Source organism: Aspergillus ibericus, assembly GCF_003184845.1.
Source record: "Aspergillus ibericus CBS 121593 unplaced genomic scaffold BO80scaffold_9, whole genome shotgun sequence".
NCBI lineage: Eukaryota > Fungi > Ascomycota > Eurotiomycetes > Eurotiales > Aspergillaceae > Aspergillus > Aspergillus ibericus.
In genome coordinates, this window is record NW_020292107.1 from 70,131 (window position 1) to 91,552 (window position 21,422).

At 53.2% G+C, this 21,422-nt stretch overlaps 9 protein-coding genes across 9 annotated transcripts; 4 read left to right on the plus strand and 5 right to left on the minus strand.

The window, feature by feature from the left end:
* Positions 1-181: 181 nt before the first annotated feature.
* Positions 182-860, plus strand: aspf8 (ribosomal protein P2). Its single transcript, XM_025722527.1, has 3 exons — positions 182-251; positions 322-487; positions 555-860. The coding sequence occupies exons 2-3, from the start codon at positions 329-331 to the stop codon at positions 723-725; spliced, it is 330 nt and encodes a 109-aa protein (XP_025577735.1). The 5' UTR covers positions 182-251; positions 322-328; the 3' UTR covers positions 726-860.
* Positions 861-1,285: 425 nt separating this feature from the next.
* BO80DRAFT_422876 (40S ribosomal protein uS19) lies at positions 1,286-2,580 on the plus strand. Its single transcript, XM_025718913.1, has 5 exons — positions 1,286-1,377; positions 1,447-1,465; positions 1,728-1,785; positions 1,986-2,282; positions 2,347-2,580. The coding sequence occupies exons 1-5, from the start codon at positions 1,360-1,362 to the stop codon at positions 2,414-2,416; spliced, it is 462 nt and encodes a 153-aa protein (XP_025577736.1). The 5' UTR covers positions 1,286-1,359; the 3' UTR covers positions 2,417-2,580.
* A 266-nt stretch (positions 2,581-2,846) lies between these two features.
* Positions 2,847-4,485, minus strand: BO80DRAFT_401377 (S-adenosylmethionine-dependent methyltransferase; the record flags this gene model as incomplete). Its single annotated transcript, XM_025717558.1, has 3 exons — positions 4,167-4,485; positions 3,805-4,104; positions 2,847-3,758 (listed from the first exon to the last, which is right to left on the minus strand). The coding sequence occupies exons 1-3, from the start codon at positions 4,401-4,403 to the stop codon at positions 2,847-2,849; spliced, it is 1,449 nt and encodes a 482-aa protein (XP_025577737.1). The 5' UTR covers positions 4,404-4,485.
* Positions 4,486-4,712: 227 nt separating this feature from the next.
* BO80DRAFT_376355 (carbamoyl-phosphate synthase (glutamine-hydrolyzing) CPA2) lies at positions 4,713-9,238 on the minus strand. The gene is made up of 3 exons (XM_025716656.1): positions 8,475-9,238; positions 5,252-8,301; positions 4,713-5,193 (listed from the first exon to the last, which is right to left on the minus strand). The coding sequence occupies exons 1-3, from the start codon at positions 8,830-8,832 to the stop codon at positions 5,086-5,088; spliced, it is 3,516 nt and encodes a 1,171-aa protein (XP_025577738.1). The 5' UTR covers positions 8,833-9,238; the 3' UTR covers positions 4,713-5,085.
* A 789-nt stretch (positions 9,239-10,027) lies between these two features.
* On the minus strand, positions 10,028-11,981 carry BO80DRAFT_422878 (uncharacterized protein). The gene has a single exon (XM_025718914.1). The coding sequence runs from the start codon at positions 11,708-11,710 to the stop codon at positions 10,076-10,078; it is 1,635 nt and encodes a 544-aa protein (XP_025577739.1). The 5' UTR covers positions 11,711-11,981; the 3' UTR covers positions 10,028-10,075.
* A 1,083-nt stretch (positions 11,982-13,064) lies between these two features.
* Positions 13,065-14,413, plus strand: BO80DRAFT_422879 (uncharacterized protein). Its single transcript, XM_025718915.1, has 3 exons — positions 13,065-13,310; positions 13,369-13,442; positions 13,499-14,413. Exons 1-3 carry the CDS (start codon positions 13,106-13,108, stop codon positions 14,168-14,170), a joined length of 951 nt encoding a protein of 316 aa, XP_025577740.1. The 5' UTR covers positions 13,065-13,105; the 3' UTR covers positions 14,171-14,413.
* Positions 14,414-14,624: 211 nt separating this feature from the next.
* vip1 (putative actin cytoskeleton protein (VIP1)) lies at positions 14,625-15,961 on the plus strand. Its single transcript, XM_025718916.1, has 3 exons — positions 14,625-14,751; positions 14,810-14,896; positions 14,986-15,961. The coding sequence occupies exons 1-3, from the start codon at positions 14,669-14,671 to the stop codon at positions 15,596-15,598; spliced, it is 783 nt and encodes a 260-aa protein (XP_025577741.1). The 5' UTR covers positions 14,625-14,668; the 3' UTR covers positions 15,599-15,961.
* On the minus strand, positions 15,877-16,287 carry BO80DRAFT_462640 (uncharacterized protein; the record flags this gene model as incomplete). Its single annotated transcript, XM_025722528.1, has 2 exons — positions 15,877-15,918; positions 16,075-16,287. The coding sequence occupies 2 exons, from the start codon at positions 16,285-16,287 to the stop codon at positions 15,877-15,879; spliced, it is 255 nt and encodes an 84-aa protein (XP_025577742.1).
* A 1,308-nt stretch (positions 16,288-17,595) lies between these two features.
* On the minus strand, positions 17,596-21,165 carry BO80DRAFT_442550 (putative nonsense-mediated mRNA decay protein (Nmd5); the record flags this gene model as incomplete). Its single annotated transcript, XM_025721273.1, has 8 exons — positions 17,596-17,750; positions 17,808-17,925; positions 17,977-18,155; positions 18,207-20,074; positions 20,127-20,311; positions 20,374-20,834; positions 20,933-21,011; positions 21,076-21,165. The coding sequence occupies 8 exons, from the start codon at positions 21,163-21,165 to the stop codon at positions 17,596-17,598; spliced, it is 3,135 nt and encodes a 1,044-aa protein (XP_025577743.1).
* Between the last annotated feature and the right edge of the window lie 257 nt (positions 21,166-21,422).

A 21,422-nucleotide genomic window follows, 5' to 3' on the forward strand; every position in this document is an offset into this window, starting at 1 on the left:
ACCCCACGTGACCGGGGCCCAAGGCATGGAGTTTGCCGCATGCGCCACGGCATCTCGCTTAGCCGGAACTAGCACGATCCGCACCAGCCACATCCACCAGCCGCATCGCACTTTTCTCGATTTTCGAGCTCCGATTCTACTCTTCTCTTTTTCCGTCCATCACATCGCTAAACCCCCAGCGAACTCGACGTTTCAGTCTCCGCCCAACTTTGCGGTTAAATCGATTGATTCTCGTGTTCATCACCAAAACTGTACGTTACCACTCGCACTCTCCGTTCGCATCTTCCCTCGTCGCAATCCTCCTGACCCGTTTCATTGCAGATTCACAATGAAGTACCTCGCTGCCTACCTCCTCCTGTCCCTTGCTGGCACCGCCAGCCCCTCCACTGAGGACATCAAGGGCGTCCTCTCCGCCGTCGGCATCGATGCCGATGAGGAGCGCCTCCAGAAGCTCATCGCTGAGCTCGAGGGCAAGGACCTCCAGGAGGTCAGTTACACCTGAACCATGCAAATGCGACATTCGAGCCTCATACTGACAAAAATTCTTACCACAGCTGATCGCTGAGGGTTCCACCAAGCTCGCTTCCGTTCCCTCCGGCGGTGCTGGTGCCGCTGCCGCCCCCGCTGCCGGTGGTGCCGCCGCTGCTGCCGACGCTCCCGCTGAGGAGAAGGAGGAGGAGAAGGAGGAGTCCGATGAGGACATGGGCTTCGGTCTGTTCGACTAAGCGCCTCGCTCCGAACCGAGAAAAACGTGACAGTTCGTGGGGGAACAGGAATCTGGCGGTTATTTTCAGTCTTGGGAGGAAAATTGCCCATTGGTCTAGTCAAGCCGGGATACACCAGGCTTTTCTGATGCAGTTACGATCTATGCATACGTGAGCTGGAAAAAGCTTTAGCCAATACAGATTCTCTGACCTCCCGATTGAGTTGATGTTCTACTATGTAAACGTAATTTGATGCATGCCCCAGTTTTTTACCTGTAGCACACGCTTGCATATTTATATGCCCCATGGATTTGCAGGCACGGCATATACTTGATAAGCACTTGCAAGACCATTGAAAACAACATCGTAAGCCAATGAGCGCCCGCAGAATCCATATCCAAAGGCATACCCCATACCAATCTTTAGGGCACCTGGACCAGCGGCCCTACAGAGGCCTTCCCAAAGCGGCCTAGCGTGGTAGGGTCACAACCCTAGACTAGTCGCTTAGACGAGGCTCCAGCCCACCTCCCAACCCAGCGCAGAGGCACAAGAGACGCCCGACGAACGTTCATCAGCGACACGACACGACAACCCATCGTCCCTTCGCTTTTCGAGTCCCGTTCGGAAAGCGACCTTGAGAGGAACACCCGCAAAAATGGCTGACGAGCACTACGTGAGTTCTCCGCTATCTGAGTCTGGTATAAAGGAAGGGGGGCAATTGAACTAACATGGTTTTCTGCAGAACGCCGAGGAGGCTGCCGGTACGTTTTAATTTTTACCTGATTTCACCCTTTCTGCCCTGGACCCCGGAGACAAACACAAATATGCGTTGCGGAATACGGTATATCGGTTGGGAATGCGATGAGATGGATATGTTTCGATGATGCGACTTGGATGTTGGATGGATACACCGGACCGGATTTCTGTCGACGCTTTTTTGATATAATCTTTCTCCGCACACGACTACGAACCCACGCAGCATGAAGTGAAGGAACACAGGCGCTGACGTATATCCGCGAACAGAGTTGAAGAAGAAGAGACAGTTCCGCAAGTTCACCTACCGCGGTATTGACCTCGACCAGTATGTTTCACCATGATCATTCCTGTGCACTCTTTCCGGCCTCGACTCCGAACGACCGATATCAGCATGATGGATATGGATCTTTTGCGGAAATCGTCGTGGGAGTCGATGGCTCAGGGAGGGGTGGTATCAGACGGATATAGACGAGAAAAAAAAAAAAAAAAAGAAAGCAGCAAAATCTGACCTGGTTTCCAACACAGGCTCCTCGACCTCTCCTCCGAACAGCTCCGTGATGTCGTTCACGCCCGCGCTCGTCGTCGCTTCAACCGCGGTCTGAAGCGCAAGCCCATGGGTCTTATCAAGAAGCTCCGCAAGGCCAAGCAGGAGGCCAAGCCCAACGAGAAGCCCGACCTCGTCAAGACCCACCTCCGTGACATGATCGTTGTCCCCGAGATGATCGGCAGCGTCATCGGCATCTACTCCGGTAAGGAGTTCAACCAGATCGAAGTCAAGCCCGAGATGGTTGGCCACTACCTGGGTGAATTCTCCATCTCCTAGTACGTATCCCCCACCCTCTCTACACCTAGTGCAAGCGGAGACATCCGTCTAACAACCCCACAGCAAGCCCGTCAAGCACGGTCGTCCCGGTATCGGTGCCACCCACTCTTCCCGTTTCATTCCCCTCAAGTAAAGAAGAAAAGCTTTATGGGGTGTCGTGTGGAGGATCGGGCGTCCGGATGTGCTGGGAGGATCTACGAAAAAATGGATGGATACCAATATGCATTTCTTTGGGTTCATCTACTTGTATGTCAAGTGCGGGTCAGCTGTTTGCATCTCAATATAAAGGTCTTGTCGGCATGAGAACGAACCAACCGGATCCTAGAATCAAGATCCAGCCCTCAGTTTACTTAGACTGGGGGCAGAGACTTCGCTGTCGCATAGCTAGGACGGAAGTCTAATTTAACGATTTCATTTCATTCACGTCACGTAATTTGATCCAAGACATTCATCTTCCCACTCACTTGACCCCTTGAACGCTATACAATTCAACCCAACCCAGTCCAATCCATAGTAAATCCATATATATATATATATATATATATATATATATATATAATTATTTATTTTCCCACCACCGCACCCACCAACCTATCCACCTTCCCCCACTCGACCTTAATCTTCTCCCCCAAGCCCCTAGGATCCAACCCCCCCGCCAAAAACTCCCCATGAACCTCCCCAAACGCCTTCCTCACCATCCTCTTAAACCCAGGCCCCGTGGCCCCCGTCTCTTCCACACTCACCAACCCTTTCAACACAGACCAAACAATTAAACCAAAATCTACCTCGAATTGCTCCAACGCAATTTCCTCCTCTCCTTCCCCATCACTAGTAGTTGTATTAGTGCCGTGTGGTTCGATCCCGGTTGACAAATGAATCGCCAGTTTCGCTAACGTCCATGCATGGACCTGTCGAAGTGGATGAGTTGCGGAGGGATAGACGACCGGGTCAGTGTGGCGATAGCGGACTGCTGCGTGCGCGAAGGCGGATTTGAACTTCCCTCTGAGGAGGAGGGTGGAGATGAGTTCGTCACGGAGGGTGATGGATGGTTGGGTGGTTAGCGGCTCTCCGGAGGTTTTGAGGAGGGTTATTGCGGAGCAGAGGGAGTGGGTTGCTTCAGTTGGGGGGATGGAGGAGATGGAGGATAAGATGTTGTAGGCCTTTTCTTGGGCGACGCTGAGAGGGGGTGGTGCGGTGGCTTCTTTTTCGCAGTTGGGGCAGCGGCAGGTGAAGAAGTATCGGTCTTGGAGTTCGGATTGGCGACGTGGGTAGGGGTTTGTGGCGTCGATGTAGGAGATGAAGATTTGGGAGTCTTTGGGGATGGGGCGGAGGGCTTTGATTACCAGGGTTGGGCCGTCGAAGCTGGCGATGGAGTTGTAGGCGCAGCTGTGGTTGATGAGGGCGGCGTAGGGGTGGCAGTAGGCGCCGATGCGGTCGTAGATGGCGTTGGTGAGGTTGAAGGCGTTGATTTCGAGCTGGAGAGGGGTTAGCATAGGATAGGGTAGGAGGGTGGGTGCTGACCTTGGCTCCGAAGGCAGAGATGACCTCCTCGCTCATGTCGGTGCCCGAGTAGGCCTTGACTGCCTTTGAGGTGAGGGAAATGCGCTCCCATTGAGGGGCATTCTTTTCCCGGACGTCTTTGATGTGGGTTTCGAGCTGGAGAAACTGGTCCAGCTCTTCGCTGGAGTACTTGCCGCGTCCATGGCGCAAGACCATACGGAGCATGGCTCGTGCGTTGATGGGTAGTACACGAGGTTGTAAGTTCCGGAAGATCGAGCATTCGAGAGCATGGGCGAACTTCCAATCTTTTCCTTGACATGTCTGGGGGAGAGTTAGTGTTGTCGGGTGTGGGGGGAAAATGGACGTTTGGAGATAGATGCAACCTTATCACAGTATTTCACGACCTGACATCCTGTACAGGCTTTGAGGGTGATTTTTTCATCCTCCAACTGCCTCTGACCAAAGCATCCGGAACAGGTATCTTCGAGACGATCGGTGTTTAGCACTGCCACAAAGGGGATTGGGATATCAAGCACATTTTCGCCCACGGCAATATCTGTCAAGGCGAAGAGACCTCTTCCTAGACCCGGGACGGGACGTGGTGTGGTTTTGGTAGACATGGATTGTCCTGATCAAGCAGACTCACTCAATAGGTCTGTCGACCGGCTGAAGACAGGGTGGTTCGTTTATGCGATTATTGTTCTATAGTGTCTGTTGGTATACAAGCACTTCCTTTTTCGTCCAAGCTCAGGATGGTGGCCGGGATGGAAAAACGTTTCTACTTGGGGCTTCTGAAGATCTCCAGTCAAGGCAAACTACATGTCCAAGTGATATTGGCACAGGGGCACAAGAATCACTTATACCGGATGGTCGAAGAAATACAATGCCAATTTAAGGGCATCCAATCTATATGCGTCCTGACAAGCCAAGAATTGTCATAAGAAGTTGAGATTGGATATACTAAACATGCTATACTACATACAACTGAATCATCGAACATTGTCCTTTTCGCTCAAGCACAAAGCCTGCCTACAAACCTATAGACTGCGAAGAAAAGGCACCAGAGAGAATCATTCACAAGGCCAACCATTCAGAAAGAAAAAGAACCACAGATATCGCTTTTTGGAAGACGCGACAGAAAGCCCAAATCCCCGGGCTAAGTAAACATATCTATCAACATGGAGCCTTATCCGCTACGCCAAACACGGCGGCTTTTCTGTGCCTGCAAACATGAATGAATACACAACCGTAATTATATCTATGAAATCAAACTTTTGGTCCTTGTCGTGCGTAAACTCGCGTTTACAGGAGCTTGCCGCCGGTGAAGTCGGACCAGGTGCGGACCTCGGAAGGAATGCCTTCAGCACGGGGCATCTTCTGGCTCATGGCCTGGGCGAAGAGCAGAGCAGTCTGGAAAGAAACAGTTAGCATTGAATTGAGGGATCGAATCGAAAGACGGTCGTCATACCTTAGTCTCCATGAAGAGAGGCACGCCGAAGTCGACAGCGTTACGTCTCATAACGTAGTCCTCATCAAGGAGGGTCTTGCCGCGGGTCTTGGCAAGGTTGAAGGTACCACGGATGTTGTACTTCTGGAAGACCTCACGAAGGGCACGCTTGTCCTCCTTGGGGAACTCAATCACCTGCACGGGGACCTTGGCAACGGACTCAAGGTGCTCCTTGACAACGGGGCTGGCAGCGAAGAACTTGAACTCGAGGGGCTGGAGGTACTCGACAATCTGGGCCAGGGCAGGGTTGTTGATATCACCGCCGAGCAGGATACCCTCACCAGCCTCGGGCACACGGAAGTTCATGGTGGACTGCAGGGAAGCCCAGTAGGCCTCAACAACGTCCTTACCGAAGCAGGCAATCTCACCAGTACTGGCCATCTCGACACCGAGGAAAGGATCGGCACCAGCAAGACGGGTCCAGCTGAACTGGGGAACCTTGGTGGCAAGGTAGTCGCGCTTGACGCTCATGAGATCCACGGGCTCGGGAACATCACGGCCGACCAGGGCCTTGGTGGCAACATCAATGAAGTTGGTGCCCAGAACCTTGCTAGCAAAGGGGAAGGAACGGGAAGCACGGAGGTTGCACTCAATGACCTTCAGCTCGGGCTGAGCGCCCTCAACATCGGCCTTGATGATCTGCATGTTGAAAGGACCGGTGATGTTCCAGGCCTTAGCAACCTTCTCAGCAATCTCCTTGACGCGACCCATGACAGCCTTCTCCAGGTTGGCAGGGGGGAGAACAAGGGTGGCATCACCGGAGTGCACACCAGCGGGCTCGACGTGCTCACTGACGGCGTGCAACAGCAGCTTACCGTTGGAGGCAACAGCGTCAACGTCGATCTCCTGGGCACCCTCAATGAACTTGGTGATGACGACAGGGTGGTCGGGGGAGACGGCACTGGCGTTGAGGAGCTTCTCCTTGAGCTCGTCGACGCTGTAGATGACGTTCATGGCAGCGCCAGACAGGACGTAACTGGGACGAACCAGAACGGGGTATCCAACGTCCTCAGCGAAGCGCTCGGCCTCAGCCACGGAGGTAAGCTCCTTCCAGGCGGGCTGGTCAACACCAATGCTGTCCAGGATCTGAGAGAACTTGTGTCTGTCCTCGGCACGGTCAATGTCCTTGGGGTCCGTTCCAAGCACGTGGGCACCGCCGGTCTCCTGCAGACGGAGGGCAATGTTCTGAGGAAGCTGGCCACCGACAGACACAACAACACCGCTGGCGCTCTCGAGCTCATAGATATCCATGACACGCTCGTAGCTGAGTTCTTCGAAGTAGAGCTTGTCAGCAGTATCGAAGTCAGTAGAGTAGGTCTCGGGGTTGTAGTTGATCATGACAGTCTTCTTGCCCATGTTCCTCAGGGAGAGGGTAGCGTTGACGGCACACCAGTCGAATTCGACGGAGCTTCCAATACGGTAGACACCGCTTCCCAGAATGATGATACCGTGGTCATCGAAGCTAACATCGTGGGAGGTAGCGTTGTAGGTGGTATAGAGGTAGTTGGTGTCAGCGGGGAACTCGGCAGCGAGGGTGTCAATCTTCTTGACCCAGGGCCTGATGCCGAACGACTTGCGGCGGGCGCGGACGTCGTCCTCAGTGGAGCCAACAAGGAGAGCAATCTGCTTATCGGAGAAACCGAGCTTCTTGGCCTTCAGCAGAATCTCCTTCTGGAGGCCAAAGAGGCTGCCGATCTCCTTCAGCTCGTTGTTGCAGTCCACGATGTTCTGGAGCTTGTACAGGAACCACTTGTCGATCTTAGTCAACTCGTGGACCTTGTCCACCGAGTAGTTCTCGTGGAGCATAGCCTGGCCAACAGCCAACCAGCGGCGGTCGGTGGGGTTCTGCAGGACCTCGTCGAGGTTCTCAAACTTGTCACCCTGGAAACCAAGGAACTGAGGGTCAACCTGGCGGATAGCCTTCTGGAAAGACTCCTCGAAAGTACGGCCGATGGCCATAACTTCACCAACAGACTTCATGGCACTACCGATGTCCCGCTTGACGTGCTGGAACTTGCTCAGATCCCACCGGGGGATCTTGGTGACGATGTAGTCCAGACTGGGCTCGAAGTTGGCAGTGGTGGTCTTGGTAACAGCGTTAGGCAGCTCGGGAAGAGTGTGGCCCAGACCGATCTTCGCAGCAGTGTAAGCGAGAGGGTAGCCAGTCGCCTTAGACGCCAGAGCCGAGGAACGAGAGAGACGAGCGTTGACCTCAATGACACGGTAGTCAAGTCCATCAGGCTGAAGAGCGTACTGAACGTTACATTCACCCACGACACCCAGATGGCGGACAATCTTGATGGCAGCAGTACGGAGCATGTGGTACTCCTCGTCAGACAGGGTCTGACTGGGGGCAACGACAATACTGTCACCAGTGTGAATACCAAGAGGATCAAAGTTCTCCATGTTGCAAACAGTGATGCAGTTGTTGTCAGCATCCCGGACGACCTCGTATTCCACTTCCTTCCAGCCGCGAAGAGACTTCTCGACCAGAATCTGGGGAGAAAGAGTCAAAGAGCGAGACGACAGGTTCTTCAGCTCCTCGGGGTTGGCAGCGAAACCGGAACCCAGACCACCCAGGGCGTATGCGGAACGGACAATGATGGGGTATCCCACAGTCTCCGCAGCCTTCAGGGCCTCATCGACGGTGCTGACCGCGATGGACTCGGCGATGGGGATGTTGATCTCGTTGAGGGCCTTGGAGAAGAGATCACGGTCCTCACTGGTCTCCAGGGTCTTGATGCTCGTTCCAAGAACGCGTACGCCGTAGCGCTCGAAGATACCCATGCGGTTCATCTGCACACCCAGGTTCAGGGCGGTCTGACCACCGAAGGAAAGGAAGATACCATCGGGTCTCTCCCTCTCGATGACATAAGTGACATACTCGGGGGTAACCGGAAGGTAGTACACTTCATCTGCAAGCTTGTGATCGGTCTGGATGGTCGCGATGTTGGGGTTGATCAGAACGGACTGCACACCGGCCTCCTTGAGGGCCTTCAAAGCCTGAGAACCTATTGGAGAGATCGATATTAGCAACGCTGTTCGATTGGAATACCTCGTTTCAAGTTATGACTGGTCCCGTCTCCACTCCGTGAGGCCTCGCTGAATTGATCGCGAACCATCAGAAGAGGTGCAGAGTGTCATCGTGCGATAACTCGAGGATTCAATGAGTCATTCAACTTACCGGAATAATCGAACTCTCCGGCCTGTCCAATGCTCAGACCACCACTACCGATGACCAGAACCTTCTTGACATCAACCAACTTGCTACCGGGCTTCACAATTCCGCTGGCGAGGTAGCTGTCGGCGGAGGGAGCGGTCGAGGACTCCGAAGCCAGGCGGCGGAGGGCGCTAGAGAAAGAGCGCAGCTGCTGCGGTCGCCATGGCGAAGGAGTCTTCAATCTGAGACTCGAAGCCGTCGAGTGAGCGGTGGTCTGGGAGGAAAATGGGCGCAAAGCGAGGGCCGAACGACGAGACTCGGCCAGACAACGCTGACGCAGGAGGGCGGACGTAGCCTGCCCACAACGAGTAGCGAGAACCATTGCGCACTGCGCTGGTAGGAAAGGACAGGGGAAAAAGTTGGTAGGGAAAGGGATGAGTCAATTGAGAGGAGGAGTACCCTCTACTTCAGAGTTCCGGAGAGGAGAATCTGGAGACTCCGCTTTTGGCCCGGCTCTGTGGGATTTCTGTAACCCTTTGAAGGCCAAGGATTAAGCTCCTGAAGTTCCGCTTTATGCCACACGCCCACGACCAAAGGGGAGGACTTAAAGGGAGATGAATGCCCAAACGGACTTTTCAGAGTAAGAGTGAAAGGAAGAATGGCTAAAGGAGATGAAGAGGGGACGAAACGAGGAAGTAAAGGAAAAGGTGCGGGAGCGGCGATGAGTCAATGCGGCACTTTTTTTCCTGGAGACCAGAACCAGCCAAAATGGAGAAGGCTTGCCGACCGAGTCGAATGGGAGTTCCGAAAAGCAACCAATGCCCCAACCTTGGAGGCCGATAAGAGCTCCGGTGTGCGGAGCCTTTTTTTTTTTTTCATTTTTACCTTTTTTGCATTTCAGGTTCGCTGGGACTCCAGAATTCCCCCCAGAAGGGGGCCCAGCCACTCACCGCCTGGTGACTGGACCAATCCGATTCAACGGGTAGGTGCAGCCCCGGTGATGGGCGCTGCAGGCTAACTGGTTCGGGGGCAAGTCTAAGTGGTCGCTAGCGGCAGTAGTGGCAGCAATGGAGCCCGCGGTTAGCAATACCGATCACTAATATGCTTGATAGTCGTCCCAGTCCTCAGCTCCCAGGGGTCGCGGTCCCAGCTTTACTGCCGTAACAGTGGATAGACGGGGTTTGCTATAGGATAATCATTATTCAATTGCTATTAGACACCCCCTTAAGGCCAGTCTGACTCATGAACAGTTCAACGAACAGACCATCCGAGCTCAACTAGACTGACTACCTAGTCCTTCGCAGTTATCAATCCTTCAAGGAAATTTTTGTGGTTCGCCAAGTAGATCAATGCCTTTCTAGTCTCCGCCCAGCCTGCACTGCTCGCTACCGCGCGAATAGCATCTCGCCAGGCGAACACCGGCTTTCGGAGGGTCTCCATGGTCGGAAACCACCTCCTCCCTATCTAAACTTTCTAGGCTGCTCGTCTAATGCTCCGTGATCACAAGAGCCGGAGTAACGGCACATGGCTTCTGAATACAACTTTATCCTGTAGTGTCAATATTAATCGTAGTTTATATTTGTTTAATCCAACCGCATCCTCGTATATTATATAGTACAGGTATATCATTCTGCAACACCCACTTGGCCATGCAGCCTAACCCATGGGCCTTTGGCTGACTGCTGCATCCGCTGCGTCTTGGCTCGCGACCGGGTCAATCGCGCCTCTGACGCCCAGATATCATTCTCGCCCGTTTCATCATCACGGTCTTGTAGAGTATACTCAAGGTTCTGGTTGAGCATATCGTAGACAGCTCCCAGCACATGCTTTGCATCCTGCGCTGATTCGGTTCCTTCTTCTACCTTGTGCTCCACGTATTCCTGCTCGCTTGTTCCTGCTGCACTCGAAGCAAATGCCCAAGCCTCAGCCAAACTAACAATGTCGTCTGGCTTAGCAGGTTCGGAGTTCGTAGCCTGGCGCGAAGCTAGGGCGGCTGTCGCGTGCTTGAATCGCGGTTGGCGGGCAAGGATCGGATACTCGGGGAGTAAATGACTCTCATCACGCAGCCGGTTGAGGACACGAAGGGTTGTGGCTTTCTCCTTGGCAAGTATACCGGATAAGTAGAACTTCTGTAAGGCTAGTGCTCGCTGACTCTTGGACAGCGGCTGAAGGACGTCATTTGTAAAAGAAAGAACTTCCAATGCATCCAGCGATTGGGTTTCCTCCGTCGCGCTTTTACCTTGGATTATGCTAGGAGATCGAGTTGGGGGGGTTGTGGATGGAAGAGCGATCGGCTGGCAAGCTCTTGAGGCTGCATCTAGAAGGCGTTTGCGAGCGTCCGCATACGCCGCATACTGTTGCGCGATCCGTGCTTTCTTCTCCTCCAGGAGGCGCACAGACTCCTCGATGTCTTTGGGACGGAAGTCCTGGGCGGCTCCACTGTTTTCGCTGTTTCCAACACTCACCAGTTTTTCCTCCACCCAATGCACCAACTCGTTCCGCGTTCGCTGTAATGCCAAGACCTTGGTTGCGGGTGATACATCCCGGGGCCCTTCCAACGCGCATCGTGCCTTGAGATCTTCCAGCAGCCCCTTTTCTCTCTCCAGCTGGGCCTTGGCGCGGATGATGGCTCTTTCCAGCTTGTGCATCAGCTCTTCAATGCTCTCTCCTGATTGGGAGCCATGTTGGATATCCTCGAGTGCCTCTGGCGGCACAAGCTGCTGATACCGGGCACCATTGGCTTCCAAGTCCCCTGACTTGAACGTATCCCGCTGTTTGAGCTCCTGCAAGTAATGTTGGAAAACCTGAAGCTTTGCGTGCTGACGACGGTCGCGAAGGAGTTTCAGATAGTCCTGTAATTCCAAAGATGAGCCCACGGATAATTCTTCCGCTCTAGCCTTGCCCCCCTTATGCCTTATAGAAGTTGCTTTCTCCACCGCAGACTGAAAGTTCTTCCTCGCCACCACATTCGCTCGCAGCGCCTCCAGGTATTCTTTCCGCAACCCCGTCAGCTCCGGTGGAATGCGCTTCACGTCGACAACCGTATCGTGGGGCACGGAAAGCGAGAGATGGGACTGGCTGTGACAGCCGGGGTGTTCGGGATCGTTCTCAGCGAAGTCAATGTGCGAACGTAGGTAGACGGTCAAGGCTTGTCGGATACGGAGGGTCTCTTGGCGGCTCTTGATGTAAGGCGCCAGTGGTTTGACAATCGCGGGAATGTGGGCGGAAGTCGCGTGAGTAGCTTCGGTGGATTGGGCCATGGGGCCAGACTGTAAGCAGACGGAGTGTCAGTGGTATGCGCTAGTCGAGAGCTATTCTGTAGTCTTTTGCGGAGGAGTCGGAGCTGGAGCTTCCTCCGCCTTTCTGTGTTGACTGACTCGGCCCGACGCGGTGCCGCTTTTCAACGCACTGGCCGGGGCGAGTCCCACCTTTGGCTTTGAAGATGCCCTTGATTGAGGCCATTGGGCTTGGACTTGTGCGGATAGAATTGCGCCTTGCTGGGGCGTATACATTATATCCATATCTAATGATATACAGACCCGGTCCTATTTACAGACGTTGGCTCCATATCTCCAGTCGCAACACGCCATACGACCCGGTGGGACCCCCCACACCGCCTTGTAAGACGATAAGCATGCAGCAATTCGCCTGCCCACAACCACATCTGCAAGGCCGCATAAAACCCAGATTGGGTCTAGTGGAAGGCGAGGACACGCACTGCTATTCTTATGCTGCAATTCACAGAATTGGCAAATACGACATCATCCATTGGTGAGACTGCCTCTGGAGGATCTGACAGAGCAACTTAATCGGTGCCTTAAGTGGGCCTCACTATGGCCTCAGGATGGGGTCCTCCTGCCTTAGCTCTATGTATAGATCGAGAGCCATGCATCTGAGGAAATCCGAGGGATTCCCGAACGCAATACTAGAGCAGCATAGCGCGATGGTGGAGTAAAGAGAAATTCGACCGACAGCCTTGGTGTAATTATGCGGTCAGATGGATTCGACGCACAACCGGCTGTGCCATGGGAGAACTGGGAAACAGTGGACGTTGGACAGTGACTGAGATACTTTTACCATTGGCAGGAACTCCGACCCAAATATAAACTTCGACGTTCAGCCGGATATCCCCTGGTCAGCCCACTCAAGAAGGCTGGGGAAGACTTCTAGTTCCTCATAAGTTTAAGCTCTGGACCCGGGGTAAGGTCCCAGGCCCATCCAGAGGATCATGAAGGACAGGGACTGGCAAAGGATGGATGGTGGATGGTGGATGATAGGTTCCATGCGTGTCGGCTCCATCAGCTGAAGAATTCTCGCGCAAATCCACGGTGGCTTACGGAGTAGTGGTTGGTATGTTTTGAAATTCCAGTCAATCCAATCAAGGGGCGGGCCTGCAGCCTGTGCTGGTCTGCCACCGACTCTACTACTAAGTTCTGTTGTTGCTCGAACTAGTGTTGCTTGCCCCGGCCATTCCCCAGCATCCATCCATCCATATTCCATACATCCTCCGCCCGCCGGACGGCCTTCACTGGATTGACTCCGCTGGCTATACCTATCAAATTAGCTGCTGCTTCCGATCCGTCCTGTTCCACTCCTCGTCTCTCCCACCACTGAGCACACTCGATTGTTCCCCCCCCCCCGGCCTATATATGATTATGGCGTCCGAACTAGACCCCGTCCCTCTTTCTTGTCCCAGATCGCGACCTCGGGCTGCCACTGCGATGCAACCCACCACCACATCCTTATCATCTCGACGCCCTTCACAAGCCATGCCTCCAGCTATTGCTGCATCCACGCCCAGCACTCATACAAATCCCATTCCAGTAGCTAGCGACCAGGTAAATATTATGTCTGCGTCAGGTATGTCGCTGTCATAGACAAAGAAAGTTTACAAAGTACCTCAATTAACTGTGTCTAGGTCCATTGCGGCATCCCAAACCGCTCACTCCTTCTGATATCCATTCGATGCTCGAGCAAGAACAGGAGGCTATGGTACAATACATTGAATCTTTCATTTCTCCGTCGATATTGACCAGTTTCTGTCATAGGTAAACCGCCTATCGCGAGAGCTTTCCCTTCTTCGTCAGCAAACGAACTCGGTCGCATCGACGGCATCTTCCACATCGACCACGCTTAACGACTCCGTAGATGCACTCCATGCATCCCCATACATTATCAACACTGCACACCCTACGGCATCACGAAGGCACCGCTCATCGTCCAGTCTGAGCTCCTCCTACATTCCAGCAGTTCAAGGGTCGAGAGCAGGAAGTGTTTCTGGCATCGCACCCGCGCGAGATACATACATTCCTTCAGCACGTCCTGATCCCTCACGACCGGGACGAAGCAGGGAATCATCTCTCACTTCCCCTCGGCAGTCGGAAGGAGCGTTGCCGACACTAGGATCAATCCATCAGAACCAGCCGACTGACCAGCTACATCACACCGCCAGCTATCCACACCGCAGCTCGGTCTCTCATAAGACACCCATCAGCAGTTCTACTCGCCATGATGAAGTTGCACACCAGCGTGGGGAAGTCGAATCGCTCAAGCGCGAGAACGAGATGCTGCGTCGACGTATCAGAGAGCTCGAGTCTACTGTCACGAAACTTCAGGATCAGGAGTCGGTTCTCACTCATGAGGAAGAGGTCGAGGCCGCATCCACTCCTACAAAAGACCTGAAAGAGCCGTCTAGTGCGGTGACTAGAGAACGAACTTGAAAATTCTGGAATCTTCTTTGACTAATTGATTGTGTATGGAACTTGGTTACATGGATGAATTACGGAAAGCGGGATCTTTCAGCTGTCACTTGCTTTGTTTTGGGCCAGATCTATTAGACAGTGGGTTGTTCGGGCGCACATCTCGGTTTTCTTTTCCGGTCTCCTTTTTCTTCGTCTAGACGCTCCGGGGAGCCGACGAATAACTAGAATGCTACTGCCTAAGCGATGATAGTACTATGTTTATGAGCACTACTCCGTAGGAATGTTTCACATGCTGGCCGTCTGCCTCAATTGGCGACGCGGCCGCCCCACTGTGGCTGTGCGACGGCTGCCTGCCCCTCGCGACGTCATCTGTGGCGTGCTTGGCCCCCTAAACATTAAATAACTAACTTGGTCTCCTCGCTTCCCCCCTCTTCCTCTCCCAGACTCTACCATTTCAGTATTGCTCAATCTATTTCCAATTCCCTCGATACCCGATCAATCTATCTACCTTTCACCATGTCTGAGCGTTCCACCGTCCACGTCGAGGGCATTGCCCCCGCCACCACCGACAAGGAGGTCCAGGACTTCTTTAGCTTCTGGTATGTGATGCCGGCATTTGTGCCCCTTGCGTGAGCTATGCAGCTGACATTATTACAGCGGCAAGATCACCCACATCTCCGTCACCCCCGTTTCTGGCGAAGCCGAAGCCCAAAAATCGGCGACGGTGACTTTCGAAAAGGAGGCGTAAGCTACCCCGCACCTACCCGCCCTGGTCCTAACTTTGCACTGGCACCACGGCTCCATCTTGCAGCTTAGCTAACAACATGATTCAGTGCCGCTAAGACCGCTCTGCTCCTCGACAACACCCAGCTGGGTCCCTCCGTCGTCCACGTCAAGGCCGCCCAGACCCTCGACGATATCGCGGGCGAGCAAGCCGTCAGCGCCGGACAAGCCAAGGATGAGCACAACCACGACCTGGAGCAGGAGGATAAGCCCCGTTCTCGCATCGTGGCTGAGTACCTAGCCCACGGCTACACTCTCAGCGACACCGCGATCCAGAAGGCTATTGCCCTGGACCAGAAGCACGGGTTCTCCTCCCGTTTCACCAGCGCTCTCAGCAGCTTCGACCAGAAGTACCATGCAACCGACCGTGCTCGCGGACTGGACGAGAGCTACAAGATCAGCGACAAGGCGACCACTGGCTGGCGTAGTCTGAACCACTACTTCGAGAAGGCCCTCGGCACTCCCTCTGGCAGAAAGCTTCGGGACTTCTACTCCCAGACGGATAAGCAGGTGCGGGACATCCATGCGGAGGCTCGTCGACTGGCGGATCTGAAGAGCGGCAAGACCACCGAGGGAGGTGAGGCCCCTGCTGCTGCTGGTGCTCCGAGCACGGCGCCTGCATCCCAGCCGGCGGGTACTGCCGCTCCTGCGGAACAGGCTTAATAAGACTGGGAAAGTTACCACTAGGTTTTATTTACACGCCTAATGATTCTACTGTTCATGTAATGATTCAGTGATTCCTTCTACCTGTTAGCTGTCTGGAACAAGCGATACATAATTGAACAATTTGTATACCAAGTACTTATCAAGATGACTTGAGTTGCCATGCTCCAACACCACAGATAGATCAGCATACATCACAACACGAGATATATGCTATAACCCTACATCTATCCAGTCTGACAACTGAAGTATGACCACTATCAATGTCTACACTTCATCTAAACCTTCTCCCCATCGTGATTAATACCTAAACCGAATGTCTACAGAATCAATAACCCCGAAAGAAAATAAAACCCATAATTAATTACTCCATCATCATAAATACATCCATCCAATTCATTCCCTCCCAATTTCAACCCTTCCCCAAATCAAACAAATACAACACCAGAGAAACGAAAGGAAGAAAATCAGGCAACCCCCCCCTTCGTAAACTTGGCACTCTCAATATCCTCCAACGGATGCTTCGGGTTACTCGTCAACCCGGCGGTCTGGGACTCATGGTCCTGGGCCGAGTGCTCGGGGGGAGCGTACTGCGGCTGCGCCTTGCCCTCGGAGGGAGGGTCTTGTTGCTGGGCGCCGGTTTGGCGCGAGGGGGAGGGGGATTGGCGGCCTGCGTGGGGGGCGGACATTTTGCTTGTTCTGTGTGGTTTGGTTGTGGTGGTGGTTCTGGGGATTGGGTTAGAGGGGGTTAGAATATTTTGGGTTGTTTGGAGGGGAGGGTGTGTGACTTACTGTTGTTTTGTTTGAGATTCGTAGATGATAACCAGGTAGGGAGGGAGGTATGTAGGTAGATGTACTAAGTACCAAACAATACGGAAGAAGAGGCCTTAAATATCAATCTCGATGATAAAAAGTGGAGGTATGATATAAATCGAACCGGTCGTGTTGGTTGGGAAGGGGGGGGGGGGGGGGGTTGGTTCTGGGACATCATGATGACGTGTGGTGGATGATGAATACGATGCTGCGATATACACAGTACTGTGGAGAGGATGTGGTTTGGGGAGTGGTTACGTAGATGGATTAGATTTTTTTACTACTGGGTACTAGAGATGCAGGTCTATCTACTCCGTATGGAGTACTGATTATGGAGATGACGAGATGATCTGTTCTGCTTTCTATTCATTGGGTTCGTGTGTTTCGTGAAGATGCTGAGATGCGATGATGTCATACATTGGTCTGGATCTGTGCGCACGTGATTATATGTTGGGGACTTCAGTCACTGGTTTTACACCGTAGGATAGGTGGGGTAAGGGAGGGTATAGTGGAGTAAGGATAATACTTAACTCATTCACTGTGTAGTACTCCGTATGGTTTATATGTATCATGCTTAGACTCGTCGAACATGTTCTTCGGTCGCTTGCTTCATGCTGTAATGATTACAATTCTATAGAGTTTGCTCAAAATACAGTACTGAGCTCAGCATATAATTCACAAGTATCAGGTATTTACACATTTCTATAGGCTCAAGGCACGGGCGCTAAACAGAAGCGCCTCCCCAGAGCATGGGTCATACTCAACGGTAACGATGATAGATCTGGCCGCACGTCCGACATTATAACCATAAGTCAATTGACAGGATTAATTGGGGAATCGATCTCTTCGAGTCTTGCAGCATCACTGGATTCAAGACTGCGGTAAAGGAACTTTTGAGAAAAACCGGGGACATGACCAGAGGGTTAGTATACCTCGACGGAACAAAAAAGAAATAGATCTAGACGACAAAGGAAAGAGAAGAAGAAAAGGCATAGATGGCGTTATAACGTATTCAGCAGACCGCTCCACAACATGGCCGTCGGCACGACAGATGATGAAGATGCTCAGGCCTGCCAAAACAGACATCCAACCGGGGATGGCATTTTGCTTTTCTTTTTTATATTCGTTGCCTCTGAAAGACCGACTGGCTCATCTCGTCAGCCCTCGGGGTTCATCGTAGCCGTCTAATTCCCATTGGCCTGAGCAGCAGCCTCGGCGTTGGCCGCGGCCACGGCCTTCGCATCGGCCTCGTGGAACACGGCCTCAATCACTTGCTGTTCCTCGGGGCTTAGGATCTTCGCCAGGCTGTCGTACAGCTGAGGCTGTTCTTGCTTGAGGTCTATGAGAGAGTCAATTAATTAACTGCGCGCCTGATATATGCGAAAGATCAACGTACTCGTGAAAACGTGCTTGAACATGCCATATGGCTCAACCTTGTCCAGAGGAGTCTCCAGCAAGCTTTCCTCATCCAAATCGTCATCGTCATCATCGGTGAACGATCCGAACTTCTGTGCCTGAGACATGGTTAACAGAGATAACTTGAACCCTGACATCGGTTGACTTACCTCCTTGTTCAGGAAGTCGAGGTAGGCAGCACTGTCGTCAGGAACATCGGCCTCCAGGGCAGCCTCAGCCTCGTCCTGTTCCGTCCATTCAATCTCTCCATCCCAGTCGTTGTCCTCGTCGCCCTCATCGTCCTCCTCATCGAAGGTGAAGTCAGACTCCTTAGTGGCGTCCTCGCGATCTAGTAACGGGGTCAGTACAGAATTGAATGAGTTCGGATCAATGAACGTACGCTTCATAGCAGCCGGCAGCGTCTGGAAGAGTCTGGTCACTCCTTGGAGCAATCTCGGCCAACCTTGCTGCACGCTAGCCGGGACATCGCCAGCATTCAACGTCAGCAGAGAGCTGATGGCAGCAATGGAGAGCTTCTTATCATGGACCCGTCTGAAGTTGTCGATGTTGGAGAACCACGTGCTGAAGAACTTGTTCGTCCAGCCCTTCGCTTCCAGAACCTGGAGACTGAGAACCGGGTTGTAGTAAATGGCGTTGATGACCATCTCCATCAGGTGGATGCGGTAAGACTTCGTCCGCGCCTCGCCAGCATCGATGACGCGCATCGCCAGCTCAATGAACACGGGAATGTATTGATCGATGCCGCCGCGGAGGTTCAACATCAGCGTCTCCGCAAGCTTGCAGCCGCAGATCCGATCGACACCACCAACCTTCTCATCGCGGAAAATGTCCTCAACCATGCTCACAACAGCCGCCAGGTAGGCGGGGTTCTGAACCATCATTTGCGAGCCGTAGGCCACGTAGTTGTCGAGGGCGGGCAGCATGTCTTCCAAGTACAGCTCAGCGCCAGCCTTGAATGTCTTGTGGATGAGTTCGAAGGCCTGCCACATAGTGGGAGAAATGGACTTGGACGCGAAAGTGCAGCTGTCGATGATCTCAAAGACCTCATTGTAAAGATCATACAGTTTGTTTTCCAGGGTGATGCTGATGACGGGCATGAGAATGGTCTCGAGGTGAAGGAGGACATCAGGAGTGCTCTCGAGAGTCAGGATCAGAGTTCCGATCGTCTGCAAAACACCAAGAGCGGTGATACTCTTGTCATCCAGGAAATCACCGTACGCATCCTCATCACCCTTGGCCGCATTCCGCTCCAAGAGCTCACCGACGATACGCATGTAGGTGTCACGGAGCTGCTCGCTGAGTGCCACAGCGAACGGGGTGAGTTCGGCGGAGAAGACCTCGACGAAATCCTCCATGACATTGGCCAAAGCGTCCACGTCGACCTCGTTGGCGAGTTTGAGTAGCTGCTGCATGATCTGCGGGATGTTCTGCTGCATGGAAGTCCTGATAATATCGTGACGAATGAGGGGCTGCAGAGCGAGGGCGGCTTCAACTCTGACAGGCAACTCGGGGTCAGTCATAGACTCAAGGATATTCCTGTAGATGATCATGAGGTTGTTCGGATCCTGGAAGTCAAGTTGCTCGAATTTCTCCAGGGTGTCACAGGCACGAGCCCTGAGGAACCCGTGGGGGCTGCGGAATTCGGGGAAAACATGACGGACGAAGAAATATTCCACCTGGTCCGCGATGGGGCTCTTCTTGCCAAGAATGACGGACGCCAGGGATCCGATCATGCGCAAAGCACCTTCCTTCTCTCTAGGCAACTTCTGATCATCAGGAGCAGACTCGTACTTGCTGACAATGCCGTTGACGAACGTGAGGATGGAGAAGGTCTGCTTCTTGCGGTTCTTGGTGAGGGCCACCAAGAAGTTGGTGGCAGCCACGTCGGGGGCCGAGACTTCTTCGTAGTAGTTCAGCTTGCGGTGGAGGTACTCGGACGGATCGGTCTCGAACAATTCGATGTCTTCATCGGATTGGCACAGGATGGGGAAGATGAAATGAGCGACCAAGTTGTCCATGTGAGGCTTCAGGTGTTCCCACATGGCCTTCGGCTTGACACACTCCTCCAAGAAAATCATGGTATAAGCAAGCGCAGGGTTGCTGAGCCACTGTCCCTTTGACACCCACTTGTCGATTTCCTGCAGGTATCCCTTGAGAATCTCCGGGGCAAACGTCGTGATGAAAGCCTTGCCGTACTGGGTGTAGTCGGGAGTGCTCGATTTGCTCATCGTCGTAGGGTTTCCGTATCTGCGAACAAGTCAAATCACTCGCCTACAAATATGCCAGCCAGGCTACTTACCTGATAAAGAGACGGTTCAGGTTCGCATAAGACCACTTCTTGCACTTCCACCAGTGGTTCAGCTCCCTCTCTTCCTTGGACTCCAGCATGGCGCTGGCGGGGGGATCCTTGGCAATAATGCGAAGGAAAAGTGTGCACCAATCCACAGTAGCTCGCTCCGATTGGAGGTGCGGCGAGAGTTCGAACTATCCATCCCCAGTTAGCCTACCCATATTATGTACCGCTCAGTTCTATTTGGTCCACCCACGTAGATAGCATGCTTGTAGGACTTGACCACGATCCGGAGCATTTCCGCGGCCTCCAAGCTCTCCTCATCGACGAGCTTCAACCCGATGCTCAAGAGCTGAGGGAACGAGTGCTCAACGATCTTGTCGAACTCCTCTCTCTTCTCTCCGGCCTTGAAACGGTATACACGGCAGATGGCCAGGAGGCACTGCAGGCCAGCGTAGACGGAATTCGCATCGTTGGTGCCCAGCAACTGAAGGGTGATGTCCAGGAAACCCGGCCACTGCTCGGGGAAGTCATGCTGAAGGATTTTCTGGAGGAGAGGAACGAGTTGAGCCCGAACGTTTGGTGGTGTGGATGCCAGAGCCGGAATCAACCTCTCACGGAACCCCGGTTTCTCCTCCTCGGGAATCGGTGTGCGCAACGGGCTGTCTTCGATAGGGGACCAACCACGGTTGATGCGGTTCTTCAGGTAAACACCGGCTAGACAAGATCATCTGTACGTTAGATCATAGGCGCTCGTCGTGGAGTAGAACGACGGAGGGGCGGTGGGAGATCGCCCGACGGTAAAAAAAACCTACCCGACAGTTGGACGGCATTGTTCTGTTCCCCCTGCAAAATATCCAACAGCGCATTTATAAAGCCGGGTTGCGTCTCGGCCTAGAAGAAAGGGGAATAAGTCAGGGCCATTCCGACTGAATTCAATGACTATCTTCACACATACATATTTCAGGTCCAATTCAGCTTGCCGCCGATTGTCCGCATTGACATCGAGGGTAGACTGTATACGGTCTCGTAAAGCTGCAACATCCATCTCGCACCAGCAAGGGGCCCCCGGGGATAAAATATCAAGCTCGAAAAGTAAAGACCCCGTTACGCAGTGGTGAGCCGGGAGATGTAGGGGGAGGAGGAGGGGGCGAGAGGGAGATAAAGTAGCGGGGGGGGGGATGATTGATAGTAGTGTGCAGACAGCAAAAGTGCCCTTTGGGTTTGTTGGGTTTGGTTTTCTCTCGTGGTTTTTCAAATAAGCGTGCCCGCCCCGCGCCTATGGCAGCTAATCAGAGGCCTCGC

What these genes read in the sequence shown, in the direction of transcription:
- vip1 (XM_025718916.1), top strand. Translation starts at nt 14,669, where the DNA reads ATGTCTGAGCGTTCCACCGTCCACGTCGAGGGCATTGCCCCCGCCACC. An exon ending in CAGGACTTCTTTAGCTTCTG is followed by an intron (nt 14,752 to 14,809) that starts GTATGTGATGCC and finishes ACATTATTACAG; the next exon opens with CGGCAAGATCACCCACATCT. An exon ending in GTGACTTTCGAAAAGGAGGC is followed by an intron (nt 14,897 to 14,985) that starts GTAAGCTACCCC and finishes AACATGATTCAG; the next exon opens with TGCCGCTAAGACCGCTCTGC.
- BO80DRAFT_376355 (XM_025716656.1), bottom strand. Translation starts at nt 8,832, where the DNA reads ATGGTTCTCGCTACTCGTTGTGGGCAGGCTACGTCCGCCCTCCTGCGT. An exon ending in CGGAGAGTTCGATTATTCCG is followed by an intron (nt 8,302 to 8,474) that starts GTAAGTTGAATG and finishes TCTCTCCAATAG; the next exon opens with GTTCTCAGGCTTTGAAGGCC. An exon ending in CTCTCTTCATGGAGACTAAG is followed by an intron (nt 5,194 to 5,251) that starts GTATGACGACCG and finishes GTTTCTTTCCAG; the next exon opens with ACTGCTCTGCTCTTCGCCCA.
- BO80DRAFT_422876 (XM_025718913.1), top strand. An exon ending in CGCGGTATTGACCTCGACCA is followed by an intron (nt 1,786 to 1,985) that starts GTATGTTTCACC and finishes TTTCCAACACAG; the next exon opens with GCTCCTCGACCTCTCCTCCG. An exon ending in GGTGAATTCTCCATCTCCTA is followed by an intron (nt 2,283 to 2,346) that starts GTACGTATCCCC and finishes ACAACCCCACAG; the next exon opens with CAAGCCCGTCAAGCACGGTC.
- BO80DRAFT_422878 (XM_025718914.1), bottom strand. Translation starts at nt 11,710, where the DNA reads ATGGCCCAATCCACCGAAGCTACTCACGCGACTTCCGCCCACATTCCC.
- aspf8 (XM_025722527.1), top strand. Translation starts at nt 329, where the DNA reads ATGAAGTACCTCGCTGCCTACCTCCTCCTGTCCCTTGCTGGCACCGCC. An exon ending in AGGGCAAGGACCTCCAGGAG is followed by an intron (nt 488 to 554) that starts GTCAGTTACACC and finishes TTCTTACCACAG; the next exon opens with CTGATCGCTGAGGGTTCCAC.
- BO80DRAFT_422879 (XM_025718915.1), top strand. Translation starts at nt 13,106, where the DNA reads ATGGCGTCCGAACTAGACCCCGTCCCTCTTTCTTGTCCCAGATCGCGA. An exon ending in AAATATTATGTCTGCGTCAG is followed by an intron (nt 13,311 to 13,368) that starts GTATGTCGCTGT and finishes AACTGTGTCTAG; the next exon opens with GTCCATTGCGGCATCCCAAA. An exon ending in AGCAAGAACAGGAGGCTATG is followed by an intron (nt 13,443 to 13,498) that starts GTACAATACATT and finishes TTTCTGTCATAG; the next exon opens with GTAAACCGCCTATCGCGAGA.